The 24851-nt window shown below is 47.5% G+C and overlaps 1 protein-coding gene across 2 annotated transcripts in view; it reads right to left on the bottom strand.

The window, feature by feature from the left end:
• The window catches only part of LOC138521767 (E3 ubiquitin-protein ligase TRIM39-like), a 519559-nt gene that overhangs the window by 434879 nt on the left and 59829 nt on the right, over positions 1 to 24851 (bottom strand). For both annotated transcript variants that reach the window (XM_069634833.1, XM_069634834.1), the window contains exon 2: positions 22455 to 22544. In XM_069634833.1, the coding sequence (XP_069490934.1) occupies positions 22455 to 22544 (90 nt within the window). The remainder of the gene's footprint in view (positions 1 to 22454; positions 22545 to 24851) is intronic.

Below are 24851 nucleotides of genomic sequence, written 5' to 3'. Positions count from 1 at the left end.
AAGAAAAGCACATTTTACACAGTACCATCTACAGAGTGAGAAATATTACACTAAACCCCCAACAAACCAAATCTCCCAATTACCCTCCCACCCAACAACCACACTGCAAAGTTAAAATAGCTGCAAAAATCTACCCCATATTTTCTCAAACAAACCCAATTTACCAAGTCTCCTATACATCACTCTCTCCATATTTGCCAAATCATGCATCTCAGACAACCACGTCTCAATATTCAATGTCAAAGCATTCTTCCAGTTCCTCAAGATATTTTTTTTTTTACCAGTCATCGCCCCTCCGAACAACCACTTCTCACTCTGATTGAGAACATCCAAAGACTCATCACTCCCAATATGACCACACTAAAGTCCAAGACAGGGAAACCAACAATCACTTCACACACCCGTCCAATCTCACTCCAGAACAGTCTCACCAGCCTACAATCCCATAGCAGATGTTCCAGCATACCGATCTCACATGAACATCTCCAACATCCCTCTTTTACACATTCTCTCTGGTGTCCAATAAAATTCGATTAAGAATTTGTATCTGTCTCGATCTCTGTGAGTCCCAGTGAGCACAACTTCACATTCATACACATATTTTGCCACAAGTCCTCTAACATCCAATCCATTCTCCTGCCCCACTCCTCGCTCAAAGAATAATTTCCTTGAAGGCAAGACACAAACACTTTATACAGGCGACTGGCCAGTCCCCCACCTGATCCCACCAAATTCCCTGCAAACAGATTCAATGCAATTCTCTTCTCCAAATCCACAACACCAATCGCACGTTTAAGCTTCACAAGATCAGAAGCTCTGAAGTTTTCAATACCATATTGTTGCTGCAATTCCCTCGCGTTCATCCAACGACCATTTGTAAACAGATCAGCAACCCACTGCACCCCACCCAGAAACCAATCTGCCCAAAAGGTCACCTTGCCATCTATTTTGATAGCAGGATTCAGCCACACCGAAGCACCAGGCTCCCTCAAAGCATCCACATCCAAATAATGACACACCCTTCCAGGTGCTCCTCATGCCATACATCAACAAATCCTTCCCACAACACTGTCTTGAGACCGAAGTCAACAGCTCTCAGGGTAAGTGGCCCATTGAAACTAGTTTCTGCCTCCACCCAAACATCCTGCAATTCTTCCACAAAAGGAACCAAGAATTCTGAAAAGAAAGCCAGGTGATATGCCCTGAAATTCGGCACTCCAAGTCCACCCCTATGCTACGGCAATTTTAACTGCCCCAATTTCAACCTCGGGGGCTTCCTATCCCACAAGAACTCCTGCCGCATCCTGTCTAAATCTCTCCAAAATGTCTTAGGGAACATCAAAGGGACCATACTTCAAACATAATTAATCCTCGGGGCAGATATCTTTAAGGCATTCACCTTTCCCTACAAAGAAAGATTCAAAAGACTCCATCTCTCAAGATCCGTCCGCAAACCACTACACATGTCCCGCGCATTTTCCTTAACCATGTCACCAATCTCCGGAGTTAGCCAAACTCCCAAGTACAGCAATTTATCCGGACACCACCTGAAGCCCATGTCACCACAAACTTCCTATCAACAGAATAGGTCAAAGGCATAATCTCCGATTTCATCCAATTAATTTTGTATCCAGAACAAAGATGGAACTCCGCCATAACGTCCATCAGTGCCGGTATAGATTTCTTAAGGTCACCAAGGACTAAGAGCATGTCATCCGCAAACAGCCAAATCGTCTGCGCTATCCCCCAGCACGCGTGACCAACCACATCATCAGCCTTCCTGATAAAACTCTGCCAATAGTTCCAAAGCCAACACACACAAAAAGGTGACAGAGGGCACCCCTGCCTCGTTCCTCTCTCCATTCTAATCCTCCCCGACCTCATACCATTGGTGACAACCTCCAAAGTCGGCTCCCTATACAACAGCCTGATCCAGGAAATAAACCTCATAACAAAACCCATCTTGTTAAACACTGTGTAGAGGAAGTCCCAATTCACCCTATCAAATGCCTTCTCCGCATCTAAAGATAAAACAGCACTATCCCCTTCCTGACCACTTGCTTTCGATACAATATTCAAAATGTTCCTAACAATATTCAAAATGTTCCTAATGTTACTGGAGGTCTTCCTACCCTTCACAAAACCAGATTGATCCACATGTATCACGGACGGAAGCAGACACTCCAACCTGCAAGCCAACATTTTCACCAGAAACTCAAGACTAATAGGCCTATAACTTGAAGGCAGAGTTTTGTCTCTCCCTCCTTTCAAGAAGACAGATATCAGACCATGCCGAGTAGTCTTGGGAAGCAATCCAGTGTTCAACGACTCCACATACATATCCAGCAACAATCGGAGAGCCGAATCCGGCAGCACCTTATAAAACTCCGCCGGGAACCCATCTGGCCCAGCGGCCTTCACAGCATTCAATTTACCAATCGCCGTCTTAACCTCATCCAATGAAAAATCCTTCAACAACTCCGAATCATTCACATTAATCCTAGACAGGCCTACTTTCCCCAGAAATTCTGCACCTTCACCCGACACCTCCGATTAATTTCTGTAAAGTTCTGCATAAAAGTCTTCAAAAATTTTGTTCATCTCACCCGGATGATCACTTATACTGGCGTCTTGAGTCCGAAGCGAAGGAATAGACCGCTCAGCCTCCCGCTTCCTCACCCTATAAGCCAACCACCGGTCACATTTTTCACCCTTCTCATAGGCGCATTTCAAATAAAAGTTACTCCGATCATTACTTTCTTCAATGAGTGTATTCAACTCTCTCCTCACCCTTTTAAGTTCTCCCACTGCTTCCCCACAAACGGGATCCACCATCACTCTCCTCGACAATTCGTTAAGTTTAGTCTCCAACAATGCCTTCCTATCAACGCTCTTTTTCCTTAGCCCACTTGATGCACCAATTAAGTGGGCCAGTATCGTACATTTCAAAGCCTCAGAGACAACACTGGGACACATCTCGCCATCATGATTACACTCCACAAAACAATCCACTTCCCTCCTCATGGCCTCCAACACATCCTTCTGCAGCAATGAAACATTCATCCTCCAAAATGTATGTACATTTAGGGAATATTGCAGCCGTAACTGCAAAACCACATGCGCATGATCAGTTAAAAGAATGTTACCAATCTCACATATTTCACAACACTCCGTCATCCGACCAGCAGTCAAAAACATATCTATTCTAGAATAAACTGAATGTGCACCTGAGTAAAAACTGTATTCTCTATTCAAGGGATGTTCCAGCCTCTAACAGTCTTGCAAATTATGTTCCAACAGCAAATCCGCCAAGGCCAAATGTTGTCGATCCGCACCACCTCTTGAACGACTCCCACTCCTATCCACGGACTCATCCAAAACAATATTAAAATCTCCACCCAACACAATGTGCCTGGATCCTAAATCCTGCAATACTTGCGCCACCTTTCTGAAGAAGGATCCGTCATCCACTGAGGGCGCAAAATATTACACAAGGACACCTCAAGGCCCTGCACATCAAGCAGCAGAGCAATTATCCTCGCCTCTTTGTCAGACACTTCCTTCAGAACCCTGACCGACGTTTTTCCTGAACAAAACCACCACACCCCTCAATTTGGTATTAAATGAGGCACCATAGACCTGCCCCACCCAACCTTTCTTCAATTTCTCAATTTCATCTTTAGCCAAATGTGTCTCCTGCAGGAGACGCACATCGCCCTTGAGTTCATCTAAGAATCGCAAGATCTTCATTCTTTTCTTGACATTCAATCCGTTAACATTCCAAGTCACCAACCTCAAATCCTCACCCATCATTTTCACTGTATGATTTTCCCACCCGACAACCAAAGCTACCATAAACAAATGGAAAGAACAAGGCAATATACACACACCCACACCCAGAGCACCCAACCCACCCGTGCTAAAACAGATGCAGTCTGCTAGCAGCAACCATAAACCCAAGTAATAATACACAAAACTCATGCTAAAGTCCCTAAATCCCAACCTCCTCCCCATCAAACATGAACCCAAGCTTCACCCTTTGAGCACAAACCTCATCACTTCCCACCCAGTTACACCCCCATTGCTATAGAACACCACAAATTACACAGTTGAACCTCTTCTCACTCCGCCCATACACCTCCATAAAGTAGGCCATCAATCCCAATACAAATTATACAAACATAAATATTCCATCTATTCAGTACAACATAAGAACAACTCCACCACATCACCCATCACCCCCCGCCCCCCTCCCAAACACCATACATTGGAGGATAAAGGACACCTATATCACCCAAGGGGATCCCGAATCCGGATCATTAAAAGATCATCAATGGCAATGAATGGACATCAAACCATCACACATGAAAATCCAACAAACAGTCCTCCTCCACCCACACACCAGAGACAACCCCAAACATTAGTCGATCAGATAATGATTAATGACAGAGCATCAAGGACCCATCAAAACCAATAGGCCTCCCTGGATGCATGCAAGCATCTCCCAGCCATACCTAAAAACCAGAACTTGCAAATTTGAAACATCAAAGGCAATGCAAATGGCAAGTTCATGAGCTTCAAAAACCAAAATAAAATTCACGTGTGGTTAGTATTCGCATGTAAGGATCAAATACACATGAAAGCCACATGCCCAAACCCTTACAACAAACAATTAAAACCCTCCATTGTCACATAAAACCAACATATGGGGGGTGTGGCTAAACAGCCATGTAGAGAGACGTGTCTTCACTGGAGCTCCTCCTGATCCTTGAAACATCCTGATGAAAATTGTGTGAGAAACTGCTGCGACGTCCCATAATGCAAGGACCTCGTATGGGAAGTGTTCAGGCACACGGAGCTGTATTGTGACATCCACCCACCGAATAATTTCGGTGTTTGAGGCCGCGGAAGACTCCGCAGCACGTCGGTGACTATGGAAAAGATGACCACCGCCTAATCGCCAAGGAAGAACAAAGGGTGCAGACTGTCCGAGTGCCCGGCAGCAGAACCCTCTGTGGCTCTTCACAACGGGGTGCGGTGCCCAGGACAGTGTACGGCATCGGCCGCGGGCACAGAGACTGGAATCTGCGTTCTGCGGCATACAGTCTGTGCGTGCGCCGACTTTGGGACTGCGGTGGGGACGTCCCCGCAGCCTCGAAACAGCTTGAAGCAAGACACGGCAGACGCAGCGGGGAGACCCAGCCTGCGAAGAAACAAAGTGGCCCAGGCTTCAGAGAAAGGCGAGGACGAAGCGCGATTTTCACACCGGCGGTGAAACTAAGTATCAGAGGCTGCCTCTCGAGTACAGGACAGCGAGGCTTAAATAGCTTCGGGCGTGGAGCAGCTTGGTGGAACGGTGAATGCCGGAGACGGACAGGCTGCGTGTGGCCAGAACGGAAAGTGCCTGTAGCGCTTAATGATATCTCGTGCAGTGTCGGACCATAATGCAAGGATCTCGTATGGGATGCTTCTGGGCATACAGAGCTGTATTGTGGCATCCACACACTGAATAACTTCGGTGTTGAGGCCGCGGAGGATTTTGCAGCCTGTCGGTGTCTATGAACAAGAAGGCTGCAGTCCAGTAGCCAAGGAAAGAAAGGGCAGACCGTCCAAGTGCCCGGCCACGGAGCCCTCTGCGGCTCTCTGCAACGGGGGTGCGGTGCCCAGGACAGTGTACGGAGTCGGTCGCAGGCGCCGAGACTGTTTTTGTGACTGCCGGTTGAATCAGCGTTCTATGGTATACGGTCTGCGCACGCACCTACTTCGGTCGGGACGTTCCCGCAGCCTCGAAATAGTTGAGGCAAGTCACGGCAGACGAAGTGAGGAGACCCAGCCTGAGCAAATATATAAAGGGGCTCTGGCTTGAGAGAAGGGCGAGGACGGACCGTCTAGATTGCACACCGAAGTGCGAGTCTCGCACCAGTGATGACACTAAGCATCGGAGGTTGCCTCTCATGTACAAGACAGCAGAGCCCGAATAGCCTTGGGCGTGTGGCGTGGAGCAGCTTGTTTGAATGGCGTATGTGAGACAGACGGGCTGTGGGTGGCAGCCAGAGGGTATAGAACCTGAGAGGGCATATATGAGCCCCTGGGGGAGGCCAAGGAGTGCAAGCTGGCGATTGTGGACGGAGAAGCCAGCAAGGGGCACAGACAGCGCACCCTGGCCTATGGCGAAGTGGGGCTGCACCCAAGCTGGGGCACTGAGGTATTAAGTGGCCCAAACTGAGAACAGGAATACGCCGTGGAGGGGCGAACAAGGGCTGAGCCCGAAGGGACCTCACTGCAAGCTGCTGGGGTGAGACAGTGAAGGCGGATAAACTCGGGCATTTGCTGGCCCACAGTCAGCATCAGGCAGCCTCCTTGACCAAGGGGCGTGAGGAAAACACCTGAGGCAAGACCACAGGCCAGACATCCTTGGGGCTCACGGAGCACCGGAGTGAGATGGGAAGAAACAGAGTGAATGCCGGAGGAGTGACACGGCGTGAGCGCAGGTACGTGGGAGGACCCAGCCCATTCTAGGGCTGGAATGAGCGATAAGGACGCACCTTAACACAGTTGAAACGGCCCCGGATACACCTGGAGTGACCTGGCGCCGCACAAACTTTTGTGCGAGAGGTGGTGCTGCCGGCCCAGACTTACATGACTGTCAGACCCAAAAGCAAACAGCCCACGCTGGAGGCCTATGCCAAGACGTCTACAGGTGCAGAAGGCGGTAAAAGCAATGACACCACCGCTGCAGGGGCGGAGACACCGGGCACGATCCAGGAAGTGCTGGCAGCGATTGCAGACTTGAAAATTGCTTGGGAGACCAAACTGGGCCTGGCAATGAACGATTTGAAAGTGGGTCTGGATCTCAAGATCGGAGCGGTACAGGAGGAAGTCAATCTGTTGAGACAGGATGTGCAGACGCTCGTGGAGCGCGCTGGAAATGGAGATGGCCCCGAAAACGCCGGCAAGCGCCGCCCACAGTTCGGAGCTCCATGCCCTCATGCAGCGTGTGGGCAACCTGGAGAACAGGGCGGAGACGTCAGAAGGGCGTGCCAGACGCAATAACATTTGTATTGTTGGTCTGCCGGAAGGAATGGAGGGGCCTAACCCAACAGAATATGTAGAATCCATGCTTTTGCAGGAAATAACTGGCGGTGCACTGACTCAGGGGTTTGCAGTTGAGAGGGCGCACAGAGCCTAGACAAGGAGACCACCCCCAGGAGCCCCCCCCCGCCCCACGGCCCTTGATCGCAAAGATCTTGAACTATCAGGAGAAGATCCTTGAATTCTTCCGGAAGGGAGGAACGATAGAAAGGGGGCCGGCGAAAATCACAGCATACCCGGACTACACACTGCACGTACAGCGCAGCAGGATGAACTTCGGGGCGGTGAAAAGGAGGCGGAGAGAGGCCGGCCACCGATGCATGTTGCTCTACCCGGCCAAACTGAAAGTGTTCTATAAGAACAAAACTCTGTTCTTCGAGACGCCGGAGGATGCTATGGATTGGCTGGACATGCAGGGTCGCCCTCAGGAACCGGATATCCAGATGGGAGCCGTAGAAGATAAGTAGCGCGCAGCTGGGCCATCCCCGGTGACATAGCATAAGACATTGGGACTAGAATTTAGCATTACATAAAGCTGGTGGGGAATGTGTTGCAGCAAATATAGGCTGGCAAGATCCGTTAGATGCTACAATGCTACTTAGATGAAGACATTGGGACTTGAATATAGTGTTAAATAAAGCTTGTGGGGAATGTGTTGCAGCATATATATGCTGGCAGGATCCGTTGGATGTAACTATTCCAATCAGATGAGTGGGAGCTCCAGGGAGACTATCCTTGAACCCCTTAGTTGTACACTTAGTTAGGTCACTGTTAGATTGGTGACGCCCCGCGGGGTCCTAGTCCTCGGTCACGAGACAGGACCAGACGCGGGTGGGCCTGAGATCCAGGGATGGAGCTGGGCCTTTGTTGGGGCAGGGTAGGGTGGGAGGGGAGGAAGGGTTGTGTGCAGTGGGGTAGAGTTGGGGAGAGGGTGGGGGGGGGTTGTTGGGAGGGATAAGAGCCGGATTACGGGCCATCAGGGAAGACATCAGAGGGGAGAGTGGATGGGGAGTACATCGAGTAGATGGCATTGGGTAATCTCAGAGTGGCGACCTGGAATGTGTGGGGCCTCAATAGTTATCTAAAACATAACAAAGTGATGATGTACCTAAAGAGGATGCGTGTTGACACAGCCTTGCTACAGGAGACCCACCTCACCAAGGAGAAGTTGGAGGTGGTCAGAAGAAAATGGAAAGGTAATGTCATAGGGGCCACATACTCGGCATATGCAAGAGGGGTGATCACATGGGTGGCACTGCACATGCCGTTTCAGTTGCTCAGCTCGACTATAGACCCAGAGGGCAGAATGATGGTGGTGGCGGGACTCCTGGAGAACAGGGAGGTGAATATCATAAATTTGTATGCCCCTAACCACGATACAGCGGCATATTTCAGGTCCCTATATAGTAAAATTAGCCTCCTGGTAGGTGGCGCGATGGTGTGGCGAGGGGATTTCAATTGCACCCTGAACCCCAGGATAGATAGGTCAGATGACAAATCAGGGAAGCCGGTGCCAGCAGCTAAAGCATTGGGGACACTGTTGATAGACCTCGGTCTAGAGGACTTGTGGAGAAAACTGCACCCGATGGATAGGCAATATTCGCACTATGCAGTGCCTCATGACCTGTATACGAGGCTAGATTATGTGTTTGCTGATGCTGGGATAGCGGGAGAAATGGTGGGGGCGGAATACAAGGCCCGGGTATTATCCAACCATTCGCCTTTGGTCGTAGAGTGGCGACATCAACCCCCCAGAGCTCGTATCCCGACATGGAGGCTCAGAACTGAGGCTCTACAGGATGCGGGATTTCGAGAGGATCTCAGAGAGGCCATCGAGGAATACTTTGAGATCAACACAGGCAACTCTTCGGGAACAGTATGGGAGGCATTTAAGGTGGTGGTGCATGGGGTAGCTATATCAAGCTCCAAGGGGCTCCAAGGGGGTATTGAACGGGAACTGCAGGAAACAGAAAGAGCTGGAGGGCCTTACACAGAGCGAGGGGCCCACCCGAGAGAACAGCGTCAAGATAAGGGACTTAGTTAGCTTGTAGCGAACTCTGGGATAGATTATGCAAATTAAATTATAAGAAATACACGGAGAGGCTACATGCAGGGGGGGGATAAGATGGGTAGATTATTGGCTTGGTTATACAAAAATGAACTGCCGGCATCCCTCCGCGAGGCAGTGATCATCCCGCTTCTAAAACCAGACAAGCCGGACGTGGAATGAGGATCCTATAGGCCCTTGTCCATGCTCAATCAGGATAGCAAAATCCTTACGGCAGTGCTAGCCAACAGGCTAAAGAAGGTAATAGGTAAGCTGATACACCCGGACCAAACAGGTTCCCTCTCCGGTAGAAATATCACAGACAACCACAGGAGGCTGCACCATATCATTGGCCAAACCGAGGGAGACTCGGGCGAGCTGGCCATCGTGTCACTAGACGCGGTCAAAGCTTTTGATTCAGTGCGATGCCGTGGTTGAAAGCGACCCTGAAAGGATATGGAATGGGGCCAGGATATATCAGATGGGTTCAGATGTTATATAGCTCCCCGATTGCAAGAGTTAAAACAGGAACCACAATTTCAGATAAATGGCAACTCAGTAGGGGGACCAGACAGGGATGCCCCTGGTCACCCATGCTATACAGCCTGGCATTAGAGCCGCTGGCAATATGCCTGCGGCAACAATACCGGGAGGTGGGGATCCGTACTACAGGAGGCACACACCTGAGGTCGCTGTACGCGGATGATATGCTTCTCTATTTGCATTACCCGGAGGAGAACCTGCAATATGTGCTGGAGGTGATGGACCGAACGCCACCCTCTCGGGCATTTCGGTGAACCCCGGGAAGTCTAGTCTGTTCCCCTTGGGAAGGTACAAGAGCACCCCATTGGAGAGGCTGCCCATCTTGCAGATAACCTGGCAGACCGTGACATTTAGGTATCTGGGCATAAATATTTACCACAGAATAGAGAGCACAAACAGAATACAGAGAAAGCGATAGAGGGAGTTAAGAATAGCATGGCGTTCTGGTCTAGATTACCCCTAGCCATGATGGGGAGGGCAGCTCTGCTCAAAATGGTGGTTTTGCCCAGACCCTTGCATTTTTGTGAATATCCCGTACCTGATCCCCAGACGCTTTTTTGTGAGGCTTCATGGCATGTGCAGGGACTTCATATGGGGCAATTCTAGAAACCAGGTGCCCTGTGGAAACTACAGAACGCATGTGATAAGGGGGCATAAACCTGCCGAATTTTGAACTGTACTACTTGGCGGGTCAGTTGCTGTACGTGGCTAGGTGGTTGTCTGCAGAAGACTCGGCAGAAGCTAGGCTTTTGCAAGGCAAATCAGCTTCATACTTTGAGAGCGACAGTGTGGCTGCATAAAACTAAAATGGCGAGGAGGGGAGGGGGGAAAGACTATTGAAATTGGGCTGGCAAGTCTGGCGCAGGACATGGCGAACGATGGGTGACCCAGACCAGCTTTCTCAGCAGCCCCCGCTGGCAGGGCTATGCAGGGACGAATCCCAATTGTTTGAAGTGGTCCGCAGATACTGGGAACCGGTGGGCTTGGCCACCCTCGGGGCTATATGGCAGGGTGGGGAGGCATTGGGATTCCAGAGACTGCAGGAGGGGACAGGGGTGCATAGAGGCCAATACATTACTTATACCAGACCCGCCAAACGGGTGAAGGAGAGGTGGCCTGAGACGGTGCTAACGGAAGAACCTGATGTCACCCTAGAAACGATGTATGATGTCGGAGGGTGGGCATGAAATATCCAGGATATATGAGCTCCTGAGAGCGAAGGCAGGGAAAGAGCTGCTTCAACTGAGGCATGACTGGGAGAAGGAGGTAGGAGAAACCATGACAGAGGAACAGTGGGACAGAGCCCAAAAGGTACCATCAAAAGGGGTCCCGGAATGCGAGACTCCAGCAGATCCAGCTGTACGTTACCCATAGAGCTTATCTGACTCCCAGAATGATAGCCAGGTTTAGGGGCTCGGCTATACAGAAATGCCCTAGGTGCGGGGGGGGGGGGGAGGCAGGGTTGCTGCACATGCTCTGGGCCTGCCCTGAGGTGCACAGATTCTGGGAAGAAATAAAGATGAAAATGGCTGGTGGGGGGTGGGCATGACATAGGGTCGGCTTGGGCATGTATGCTGGGGATTTTCCCCAGGCCACATACTTCAAAGCATGTCAGTAAGATGAAGGACCTGGCCTATATCTTGGCTAAGCGCAGAATTGCAACGTGCTGGAAAGCAGCCCATAGGCCCAGAGTGGAGATGTGGTGGGCGGAACTCTTGAGATGGGCGGAAGCAGAAACCGCGGTATGGTTTAAAATTATCACCAGGGGAGGAGAGGAGGAAGTGGGCCCTCCAATAGCGTGGAGGCAACTGGTGACCTCAATGGCAAACCCCCACCAGGTCAATCATGAAACAGAAGACTCAGATGAGTCGACAAACACTGAGATTCCTGAAAATGCTCATGCAGAGGATGCTGGTGAGACGGCTCGAGTTTGTGGGGAGGGAGGAGAATAACATTGTATAATGCAATGTTTTGACTTTGATTAAAAAGTAGCAATGTTTGGTGCGTTTGCTTAATAATAATAAAAATTTGTTTAAAAAAATAAATAAAACGAACATATTAGCCACATATTACAGGCCTATTGCCATGTTTGTGGAAGCATGTTCAATCTATAAAAACAAATAGGCCATCCAGGAGGTGCCCAGATGCCCCTGAACCAAAGCAGTAACATTAGCGACAAGGAAGCAAATCATGCATCAGGACAGCCGGCTCCCAATTGTGGAAAGTCCTCGAGCAGGGAACAAGGCAATTCCAAAAGGGAAAAATTCAATTGGAGACCTTCCACAGAACACCAATTTCCAATCAACGGCTGGACAAATGGAACCAGGTCCAACACCACCTCCACAAATAGACCATGCCATAATTCCAGTAGTCTGCCTCATTCAGCATGCCCTTGGAACACTTGTACCGGCAGCATATTGGTGATCAGTTGAGTCACGCCTGCCACCACTGTCATGCCCTGCAATCAATGCATTACAATGGCTCAGTGGAACAGGGCGAACAAAAGGTGGATCCTCCATCAACCGCATGGACCCGTGTTGCATCCACACTGACATGCGCCGACTCACCTAAAGATTTGATGGCTCTCCACACTGCCCCAATTCCTGTAGGATACATGTAGCATGGCATGGGAACTGCCGACCTAAGCGGCAATAGGGAATAATATTCAACGCCATTAATGATTGGGCTTACAGAACAGTTTTTCTGAGCTAGGCAGGTACATGGGAATATCAGTGAGTCTTGTATATAAACCTGTTGGACAGTTACAGGTTGTCTGTCACTACCTAAACTAGTAAACGGCACCCTCAAGAACAGCTGCCTGTAGTCATCATATCGTATTGTTTTAAAATCTTACACAGTGGCGGACATGTGGCTTTTTGGAGCTGGGGATGGGCTGGAGGATGAGAAGCCGGTGAATCATCGAGAATATCCAGAGGTATTTCAGAAGAAGGTATGGGTGATTACCCTAGCGCGCAACATCCAAAAGAACGCCACCATGGACCCGGCACCAACGCGCACTTCCCCGCTCATCTTATATCGAGCGAGCAAGGAAAACCGAGGCGTGTCCGCGAAAGCACCACAAACATCCGCCGTCGCAACACGAACGGGCACGTAGCAATACAAAAGATCCAACAGATGTCACACGCGACGGCGTGCATTGTGTCATGTGACTCCGATGTTCAGCAGGGTCCTTTTCTTGAATAGCCTCCAGCAAAAGTGTGTGGGCGAGACGATGAGCTGCACGGGCAGAGTGAGGTCATTTATTTTCAAATTGAAAACATTCAACTGTATTCAACATGAGGCGCTATATTGTCAAAACCAAACAAATTAAAAAAACACCAAAAATAAGCGCTAAAGTCACACTAAATGTCCCTGTTCAGAAATGGCTCCAACCAACCTACCGCCTCCTTGTGATCTGAAGTGGATTTATCTCCACCAGGCAGGGCAAGTGTCAACACATTATTCCTATTTAGAAAAGCCTTCACCCGAGCAATCCTGGCCATCTCTTTAGCCTCCTTAAATGATTTCCGTATGGCCAAAGACTTTTGGGAAAATCAGGATAGAGGAAAATCTGTTTCCCTTTATAGTAGGCTTTACCCTTCATCCTTGCCAACTTGAGCACTTGATCCTTGTGCAAGTGAAGGAAATGAGGATCTGTCTGGATTTAGGTCCATCCTTTCTGCCAACCCTATAAGCATTATCCAATTCACCCAGTACAGCCTGATCATAGTGAAAGGAAGTTTTTAAAATGTCCAAGATCAGCTTAAGCAAATCCTCAGACATCCCCCTCAATACCAACCAGCCTCAGGTTCCTGGCTCTGATTTTCAAATCCAGTTCAAGGTTTTTGTCCTTTCCTTTCTGAACGTCATCCTTCAGGCCGTTATAAACTCTGAAGCTACCAGCCATTTCAGAGGAAATGGATACAGACCCACTTTCCAAGGCTGACACCCGGCAATCCAACTGTGGCACCTTCAAGGAAACATCCTCCATAGTGGATTTGACATCACTCACCTCCTGTACAACTTTCCCAAGATCCTGGGCCATCTTCAGCAGCAAGGAATATATATCATGTGTGCTAGGTGTCTCCTCCATCCCTGAAGCAGATTTTGGTTTCTTAGGCACTGGGTTTGAGTTCATAATCACCATCAATCATAAAAGGGAGAGGGCTAGGAGCAACAGGATTATGCTGCTGCCTCTGCTGCCTGCATTCTGGAATCTCCCTCGACCTCCTAAGGTTATGCTCTGCTTTACTGAGCATCTAGTGGAATTACTTTCCTCCTTCAGGAAACCTAAGGTGGCTACGCTGGTTCTGGGCGATTTCAACAGATGGCATAATGATGCTCAAGACCAAACGGCTTACTGCAAATAATTTTATAATTCACAATAACAAACCTACACATAAGCTTGCCAATACCCTTGATTGGGTGTTAGTAAGAATATTGACAGAACTCTTTTGATCAGAAGACCATGTATTTGGTCTGAATATTTTTTTTTTCCTCCATCGATTGATTTTAACTTCCCTCATTTTCCCGGGATAAGGCAAATCCCTTAAAAAAGGTATGCAGTAGGAATTTTAACAATATCAGCCACGAAGACCTAGCCATGAGTTTAGCCAAGGTAATGAAGACATCCAACTCAGATTCCGCGGAATCATTAGTAGCAAGTTTTGATACTGAAATGTCTTCTAGACTAGACCAAGTAGCCCCTAACAATGTCAAGCTTATGATACCTAAATCAACTAGTCATGAATGGTTTGATACACCATAAAATAACATTTTAAAAAATGTCAAGCGTAAAGAGTTTGGGGAAAAAACACCAACTCTGGTAAATAGGGATTCCTGGAAAGTTTTGGAGAAAGAAGAAGAATATCGAGCAGAAATCATTTTGGCTAAGAGAATTTATTTTGACCAACAAATTGTTAATGCTAAATACGACTCCAAGAAACTGAGATACTTAGAGAATTGGAAAAGCCCAAAGCTATGTCACGCGCCAGCCTCCCTACTGACTGCATGGACATTCAGAAGGCCTTCACAGATAAAATATACAAGGCAAATATCAAAATCACTGAAAGCAAAGAACAGCTGATTGCTGATTCTTTTGCAGAGGATGAGTTTCAAAGACAGTCGACAAAGCAGGAAAGTTTTTCATTTAAACGAACCTGTACTGAAGTAGTAACTAAAATTCTAAAATCTATGAAACCTTCTACCTATGCGGGAGACACTCTCCAGAGTAAAATTATTATTCTGGAGCACTGAATTATTTACCTTTCATCACACGTCTGACCAATGTCTCTTTTAGAACAAATAGAGTACCCTCTGCCCTTAAAAAGATGGCAGTGACCCCATTAATAAAAAAGCTTGCATGGACCCAAAAGATTACGCAAACCGAAGACCTATTTCCAATGCTCCTTTCCTCTTGAAAGTTATTGATAAGCTTGTTATAGCCCAATTCCAAGAACATCTCGAAAATACATAGGCACTGCATTCGAGACAATCAGGTTTCAGAGCCTATCATGGTACTGCAAGTGCTCTCCTGGATCTTCAGACAGATGCTTCTTCAAATGGATAAGGGCAAAGCGGGGCTGCTGATATTAGATCTTTCAGCAGCCTTCAATTTAGTGGACCTTGAACAACTTCTAAAGAGGTTAAAATGAGTCAGAGGCTGCTCGGAGCAGGCAACCACTTGGTTTGCATCCTTTGATAAAAGAACATCTAGAGTAGTTTGGGGGTGATACCTGCATTCCATATCAAAATTTGAGGTGCGGGGTCCCACAGGGCTTCTGTCGGTCTCAGTTACTCTTTAATGTCGACTGCCAACCCCCATGTGCCTTACTCGAAAGACTTGGTGTCTATTTTACAAATTACGCTGATGACTCTCAGTTGGTCAAAGAATGAAGCCGTATTTATGAAACTGACGAAGAGTGACATATTTATGATGAAATCCAAAATTGGATGACACAATGATAGGCGTTTAAACGCTGCGAAAACGGAGCTTCTGATCTTTGGATCACCCCAAGCTAGAGGGAAGCTCGAGAGGTCGTATATCGCTGCTCTATCAATAACCATCATATTCTTGTCTCCCCTAAGGTGAAAACCCTGAGAGTCATTTTTTAAGCTGCTCTCAGTTCAGAGGCTCGGATTCAGCATATGGTGAATAAAACACAGTACCATCTGAGACTTTTACGCTGGATGAAACCCTAGGTTTCAGAATCTAATTGTGTAACCCTGGTCAGAGCTATGATCATGCCCAGAATGAATAGACTACTGTGCCCTCCATCTTGGTGCTAATAAAGGCAGTCTAGGCACTCTTCATTCTGCAAAATGGCACAGTTCGTCTGATAAGAAATGTGAATAGGCGGGAACCCATTTCGGAACATAGGAGAAGTCTTCACTGGCTCCCAGTAAAGGTTAGGAGTCAGCTTAAGGCTCCAACTATTGCACATAGATGTTGTAATGGACAAGCACCTAGGTATTTGAAAGAAAAAGAAAAATCACATGAAAGTACATACTGCTAAAAGAGCTACCAGACTTTGTGAGGAAGTACATATGATTGTACCACATAGTAAACTTCTCAGAGGAGCGGGAAGATCCTTCCCTGTGCAGGCTTCAATGGCTTGGACAATTTGCCAAAAGATATACCTACAGAAACAAATCTGTTAAACGTTTGAAAACTCCTTTTTGAATACATCTCTTCTGGCAACTGACCCTAGCTTCTGCCTCAGTTTTTTCTCTTCTTCTGCAGCCTAATGCCAGAGTGTCTTGAGCTTGGGGAAGGGGCTATATAAGAACCTCAGTGCCAGACTCATTTTCCTTTGCACACTATTGAGTTTATCCAATCCCCTACACATTGTTATTCTAAAGTGAGGGCAAGCATAGGCTTTGACACAGACAGCATTTTGTTTTGGACTGACAGACTTTCCTTAGTTTACTTTCAGGTAGGAAACATTCCCACCATAGAGCTAGGGCAAGTTAGACGCTACACCATCCAAACCAGTAAAATACATGCTTTTGAACTGCATCTCAGTTGTCTGTCATCTCTTGATGCCACACCTGTCTCACAGCACTAAGGGTAGTCTTGAAAATAATTGTGTGCGCAGGTAGGAGATAAATTACACAGATAAAGGCTAAAAAAATACTGTTTAATATCCCACACTCCAAAAATCACTGCTACAGAATATTGGAGGATCATAATCATATTTAATTGCCCACCGTTATACATGTTCATGTTGTCAGACATTAAAAAGAAGCTCAACTATCAAAACACATTCAAGAAATGAAGCACCCCACAATTCTTAACGAAAGGGACTTCAAATTGTACTACATGTGTACTCTCGGCAAGCAAACATCTGAAACTCATTGCTGCCCCTTACCTTACCCTTTCTCCAGCAGACAAGTGTGCATCAACCGCCCCTGCACGCCCCTCCCGAGAACACCACTTTCACTCACATTTTCTAGAGGGACGTACTCCTCTTGAACAGAAAATGAGCACGCTCACTAGTGCATAGCAGCAAACACACTGGGGCAGGGCGGCGAGTACAATAATATAGGGGCCAGGCACAGCACCAGCCACAGCCAAATCTAAAGCTGGGGTAGTCCATGTGGTGGACCCCGCACCAAGTAGGATTGTGCACAGACTGCTCCCTGGCAGGGTACAGCCTTTATTTCACACCATTTACTAATTGAAAGCGACGTAGGCCATACCACATAGGGTGTCCTAGGTAATAACATCCTTCCAAACCTTTACTTTACAACATAACACACAACATTTTCTCCTAGTATATAGTCTCTCAGCTTGGTAGAGGGCGCTAATCCTTCACGCCAAGCATATCAGAGGGCTGGTTCAGCTGACTTGAGTCAGTGTCTTTGGCCTGGGAGACCCTTTCCTTCTGGAGAGCCCAGTCTCCCACATGTGCTGCGGTAACGCTCACCCAGGATTAATTACCCTCACCTCAGATGTGCCTCTGTAATCTGTGGGAAACCAGACGGTGTCTCACCCACTAGTCACTGGGGATCCGTCATCCAGGTGGCCAGGGTAAAGCCATCGCTTTTGGATCCAGTTCCTGGGGTTGGACCAGTGCAGGAGAATCACCTAGGTGAGGGGTCTTCAGGGAGTGGAAGTCACAGTGGATGGTGAGATGCGGTATCCCCTTCCCTGCAACATCTTCACCTCATCCTACCAGGTAGGATATTTAGGACCTCTAGCCTCCCCTCTTTTACAACACAAACATGTTCTCATGGACAGCCCGCTATGAGAGAAAACAGACTAACATCCGAGCAGTATAACCAGACATGTCCCAATACAATGGTAAGGCAAGGTCAGGCAATTACGGACCATCACACACACACACACACACACACAAACACTTGACTTCTATTACACTTCCCCCACAAGGACAAAAGGCGGAGCACAAGAGCACACTGAGCGAGGCAAATCACACCAGGAAACAGCAATTTCGAGACTGCAGCTGAGCAAGAGAGGAGACAGGCAAAACCCAATGGGATCGCAAGGAGGGAAATTCCTTCAACCTTTTCGACACAGAACGTTACTTTCCAGAGACCGAGAATAAAAAGCCTAAGACCAGGAAACCAGGCTGAAGAATCCTGCATTGTGTGTCGGAGATACCCAGGGCCCTCCCACATCAATCATGGCGGGGAGAATCAACAGCTGCCGTTGTATCATCCTTGGCTTCTAGAACAAAGCAGCTTCAGTGAAGTCAACGCAGCCAGTGAGTTGGGAAGACCGATACAAGACCGGTCTGTGTTGAAGCCAAGGTTGCACGCAGCAACATTGTATGGCGAGCGCTGGAACGATCATTGTTAAAACGTGTGTAATGAGAGACGCAAGTGAAGTTGAATTGCTGATGAGTGATTGAACTTTAATGCAAGCTACAAAACCTATGACCGAGTAGACCGGCACGACATGGGTGCTCAATTGAAAGTCTCTGTAAGGTATCCAGCTGAGAAGTGACAAAAGTAGATCAGTTTGGTACAAGCCCGACGGAGGGAGACCGAAAGAACAAATCAATGTGAATCGAAGTGGCACTACGACGGGTCAAGCATAATCCTGCGTACAGTCGAAAGTTTTCGATTTTGATGAAGTAGAGAAAGTTTGTGAATACATGAATTTGGTCCGAACCCCGCAGAGGCAGACCAATTGAAGGTTTTGTGTTAAAGTGGGTCTGAGCCCAGCAGGGGGGGGGGACCCAGGGTGAATGATAAATCCCCAGAGAAGGTTTACAAGACAAAATCCTGAGAAGAAAAGAACTTTGTCGTGTTGCATCAGGCCCTCTGAAATAAGACTAAATGTCAAAGAGACTTTGCCACAGAAGGCCCTGATGTTGAAGTTTTGAACTGCATCCTCGTGCTAGAGAAGCCAGAGAGTGTGCTAAGCTAGAGTGTGCTGCCTTGTCCCGTGCTAAAAATGTGAGGCAGGGAAGCCAACAGCTTGAAGATCCCGACATATTTCTTGAACACTTTTCTTTTGCATAACATTGTTTCCCACACTATTTGTATTTAGAGGTAAGGTAAGGATCGGTTTATTCGTATACGCCCTTTTATTTTGACAGACTCGACTAGGACTGCGTTATTTGATGGTCGTAGCTTGCTCCCCATCTTTAGATTTAGGATTAGATAGGTGTTTTTCAAATCCAATTGAAGTTCAATAAACACCCTTGAACTGTGATCACTTGCGTCGGTCTTACGGTTTGATACCATGCCTTTCTTACAAATCCTATGCAACACAAAAGACCTCCCAGGGGAAAACTCCCCAGGTGACCTGCAGTTAAAATAAATAAATGCAGGCTTTGTGTGCCTTCTTAAAATATGGGCAGGGAGAATAGAGCTGGGATAGAAGGCTGGGTCTGGGCGCATAGGGCTGCCAGCCTTACATGCCATGGCCCAGTCGTACGTGTCCAGTCCAACCTCATATGCCCAAGACAATCTTCATATGCAACAAGGCTTATGCTTGAGCTAATTATTCAAATTTTTTTCCTGGGATGATTATCATGGTACCTAGGCATACGAGGTTGTACCTGGTATAGAGGTCATGAAAACAGAAAAGCATGAGTAGGGCATTAGAATATGTAGATCACTGAGCTGAAGTGGTGACCCAACTGCCTTTGGTGTGGTTCAAGAGAGGCTGTGCTCTTCCGTCTCAGGTTGGGTTTTGACAAAAAAAAAATAAAGGGAAGGACCCCGGTCACTGGCGTTGGGTGAGCAATTTAATTCATGCGAGTAAATTTGAATTTCAAGAAATTGACCCTTATTTGTGTTCATTTATACAGGCGATTTTAATTCAAGATCCAGCAAACATGCGTTTCAAACCTTCCTGGATCTTTATCAAGGCGTGTGATGTTTGTTGGCGTTTCTATGGTCTGTGCGGTTGCAGTTGGAAATGAGATTGTTGAATCTGAAATGGATCGCAAACCTAATAGCGCAGATGTTGGAAGCCCTGGAGGTGCAAGTTATGCTGTTGTCCTCGAAATTTTCTAGGAGGATGTGGTTCCTTGAGTCGGATGTCTAGCCAATGTTCTGTTGAGCCACACTCTTTCTCCGAAGTCTTTCAGCGGACGGTGATCTTTCTTCACCATCAGCTTCGCAAACCATTCAAGATTCATTGAATCTAATTTCCAATGCAACAGAGCTGACCATAGAAACACCAACAAAGACCACACACCTTGATAACCAGGAAAGTACAAAACACATGTTGGCTTGATCTTGAATTAAAATCACCTGTATAAAATCAACACAAATAAATTAGGGTCAATTTCTTGACATCCAAACTTACTCACATGAATTAAATTGCTCACCCAGCACCAATGTGACCAGGGTTCATCCCTTGTTTTTTAGTTTGGGCAACAACCCATGTCCCCACTTGGCTCTGTTAAGAGCCTGTAGGGTTTCACACTGCAGCTGTCCACTTGTGCCAAGTCCATTGGTTTCAACATCGACAGATGTCTCCTTCACAAAGCAAGGAAGGTATAAACTGCTTGGTAAAAACACTGTGAAAAAAAAAAATAAAACCAAGCAGTTCATCCCAGATAATTTCAGATCTGCTGTCTCAGATCTGCTGTCTAAGCCTTGGTCCTCTCCCTCCTGCATGGTGGCAAGGCCCTTTTGGAATGGCTTTCAGCGTCTACCCAGAGACGTATCCTGCATGCTGCATCAGGACTCAAAGGGACTCTGTAAATGTAACCACATCACCCCAACCCTCAACACAGCACTGGCTCATGCTGCAAGCCCAGATCTTACCAAAGCCAAATCCTTGTTGTAATCCCCGGAAAGTGGGAGGAGAATCTGAGTATCATCTGCATAATTAGTGTAGGTGATACCAAGAAGGTCCAGATCATCAAAAGGGGGCTTAGTAAATATGTTGTATAGGGTGGGGGAGACACAAGAACCCTGGGGTACTCCGCACATAATGGGGAATCAGGTCTGCCGCTGCAGAGGGGGAGAACACCCTCATGGTCCTATCTCTAAGGAAAGACTCAATTCAGGTTATAGCCTCTTTGGAAAAGTGTGCAGCTGAATCTAGGTGGCTGCAAAGGACCTTGTAGTCGGCAAGGTCGAATGCAGCCGAGAGGTCAAGCAGTAGGAGAAGGGCCGTTTTACCTTTGTCTCGTGCCATCAAAATCGATGAGGGCGGTCTCACTACCATGTTGGGGTCGGAATCCTGATTGACGTGTGCCTAGGAGCTGGTGTAGTTCAAGAAATGTCTTTATTTGGTTGTAGGCAATCTTGTCCAAGATTATTAGCAAAAATGGGACTGTCTTTATAGGACGGTAGTTTGTAAGTATGAGTGGGTCTTGGGTTTGCTCTTTTCTAGCAAAGGCTACACCCAAGATTGTTTCAAGTTGGTGGGCACAGTGCCTGAAGTAAATGAAGCATTGATAAGTTTGGATACAAATGGGGAAAGATCTCTGGCCACATCTTTTATAAGCTGGGCAAAGGTCGCCCTGGCAATTGGATGGCTTGAGTGAGAGAGGGGAGGACTTTTTCTACCTCAGGGAGGTAGGTTTTGGTGAACATGAATCGAGCAATTGAGTCATGTGCCTTTGAGGGGGGGGTCGGTATTAAAATTGTTAGACTGGGGTAGGTGAATGTGTGGCTTTTTTCTTAGCTATTTTATTTTGAAGTGTAATTACTTTATTTGATAGTGCTTGTTGTATGTCTGAGCGCCATGTTTTATCTTTGGAGCATGTGTCCGGAATAGGGATAGGGGACTCTTAATTCCTTGAGGAGGGTAAACAATTCCCTCATGCTCTTGTCAATGTTAGATATGCGATTGTACGAGTTGCGCTTGGCCAGGTGGATTTCCTTTTTGTAATGAGAAGAGATTTCCATTAGTTTATTTGGCATATAATTGCAGCACAAATACATTTGGCATGAGAAGCTGTAAGTGGGATAGGATGGCAGGAGTTGGCCATATGAGGGTGCACTGGACCAGGATGGCATACCCCCTAGCCTATTGTGGTTCAGCCGAATATGCCTTTCGGCATTATGTGGCTGCTCCCCTGGCACGTTGTAGTCAAGGCAACACTCCACTTAAAACTAGAAACGTCAAGTTCTGTGATGTAACCAAGGTCAAAGATCATGCAGCATAAGTTCCTGTGACATTTGTGGTCAAAGTTCATGTGATGCCCCTACCAGGTGCAAAACCTGATGTTTAACACAGCCGTCATTCAGTTGTACATGTGCCCTTCAAAGCTAAGAGAAAGCACCGCATGGAACCTGTTTGCTCCTCTACCATCTCAGAGGGGTCCTTATCACTCACCTCAGTCATCGCTCGTTTCTGCTCTTCGGCTGTTGCAGACACATCTCTCAAGTCGTTTTTCATTTCTTTTACACTAGACTGTAGACATTCCTGGAAACAAAAAAGAAACGCATGTAAACTGCTTTGCTGCACAGGCGTGGTTTGCACTACACATAGCGGATCGAACCACAGATTTCCTGTCAAATTATTGTCCATGTCATTAATCCTCCTCGCAAGCAGCTCACACACCTGATGCCACAAAGACTGACAAGTTTGTTGGACTGCACACGCTCAAGGCTTTAAGTGGGCAGGCATGGTGCGGAGCCACAGCAGTGTCCAAAAACTGTCCTTTAACCGGGGCTCCCTCGGTCCTTGTAGCACCCAGCAGGATTATAGTCAACGCCTGCAAGTATGGCAGGGACACAGCAAGTGTGTGGTAGGAACACTGAGAAACCAGGCAGTGTCTCACCCGCTAGTCCTCAGGGACTTGTCATCCAGGTGGCCAGGACATGGCCATCACTTTTGGATCCAGTTCCTGTGGGTGGACCAGTGCAGGAGGATCACCTGTGTGAGGTGTCTTCGAGGGGGTCAGGCAACTGATGGGGAGACGCGGTATTCCCCCTTTTCCCATACCCATGACCGATCCGGTTTACTAGCTCCTCCAACGTCCCCAACCCCCCACCCCCCCTTTTTCACACAGACACTGGGCTGAGGAAGAGGGCATCGGAGAGTAAAGAGGCTAACACTTTCCTATCTCATCAGACATGTCCCGCTAAATCAGGTCAGGCAAAGACAGGCACTTGACTTCAAGTGCATACATCCGATACCAATCAGCTCTCCTCACACGGATAAAAGGCGGAACATAGAGGCACACTCTAAGCAAGGTGGCGCAAGAGCAGAACTTCTGGGACAAAGGCAAAACTAGTGGAGCAGAGTGACAGACGAGAGCAAATGGTAGAGAACCCCAGGAGTTCCCTGCAGGCGGTTGTTGCCTCCAAAAGGCTGTCAAAGACACATGGAGAAGGCCAAATCCGAGAAGAGAAGACTGTTGTGTTTCAAGGATGCCAGCGACCCTCCCAGGTGAACGGCAGAGTTGGGGTAGCGAGGCCAAGCCTGCGGTATTAACCTGGCCTCCAGAATTGAAACTGCGATGGCAAGAAAGAAATGCACTCAGCCGTGAGGGCAGGGGGGTGTTAATCAGCAAGAAAGACCAGTGTGCGTTAAGGAAGATTGAAGTTGCAACAGTATATCGCAAAATTAAAGGCTGTACACGTGTGGATGAGACGCGAAGGAAGGCAGACCTGTGATGAATTGAATTACCGACAGCTGTGAAACCAGTCATGCAGAGTTGTCCGGCGAAAGGAAGTAGCCCACTCAAATATCTCTGTGAAAGGCGATATGTTTTTGTTTCAGAAAGTGAATGAACTATAAAAAGGGAAGTGCTCAAAGTTAACCCTGGGGGGGAAAGGGGCAACGTAAAAAGGTGAACATTGAACATTTGTGCTTATGAAATCGAACTACCCAGACCAAGAGACACTGGAGAAAAGTGGGAAAGTGGTCCAGCGGAGGTCTAAAGTAAAAGCCACGCACATTCGAAAGTTTACAACATCAAGAAAAGGTCAGAGCCAGACTGAGGGTTAGCCCAAAAGTGTGTTAAGTTAGGGGAAGAGAATCCCTAAAGGATGTGAATTAAGCTTGGGGAAGCAAGTCCGTGCAAATGTGTTTGACAGGTACGAGCCTGACTGAATGACCGGCGTGAACTTTTTGTTGAACTGTGTTTTGAAAGCTGGAAAGAGCCCTTAACATGAAAGGCCAGGAGGGCCTTGATCCACTTTTTGAACTGCCTTTGTTTTGAGAACCTGAGCTAGAGTGCGTCATCCTGTTGTGGAAACCTGAAGGTATTCTCCCATTAAGACCTTGAGAATCCCTTATTCAGGTGGCCAGGACACAGCCATCGCTGTTGAATCCAGTTCCTGGGGGTGGACCAGTGGGGGAGGATCACTTGGGTAGAGGAACCCAGGGTTATGCTCGAGGGAATACCCACGGTGAGACGCAGTACAATCACGGGGTGGATGGTCAGGGGAACAAAGTGCCTGAAGCATTTATAAGTTATTCCTGCTCATCTCTCCACCCATTGAATCTACCTTAACCAAAAGGTAAGCCCAACAGCCCATTCACCCACGAATAAACTTGTTAAGAACCACAACTCCCAGACTCACACTTTTCCTGGTTCCTATTCGAATACTGCCAATCAATCCTTCTTCCCGTCCCTCCAATAATTATTTTCCACACTTCAAACCTGTTCACAGAAAATAATACAGTTCCCACAATCCCCCTTGTTTATTTTACTGTCCCAACTATTCCTATTTGCCCCGCAAAACCTACCAATCCTGTCATTGCGATCGTCACTTGACCAAC

This window comes from Ambystoma mexicanum, chromosome 13, assembly GCF_040938575.1.
Source record: "Ambystoma mexicanum isolate Mex_15411 chromosome 13, UKY_AmexF1_1, whole genome shotgun sequence".
In the NCBI taxonomy this organism is placed as follows: Eukaryota; Metazoa; Chordata; class Amphibia; order Caudata; family Ambystomatidae; genus Ambystoma; species Ambystoma mexicanum.
This window is presented reverse-complemented; position numbering and strand designations above follow the sequence as displayed.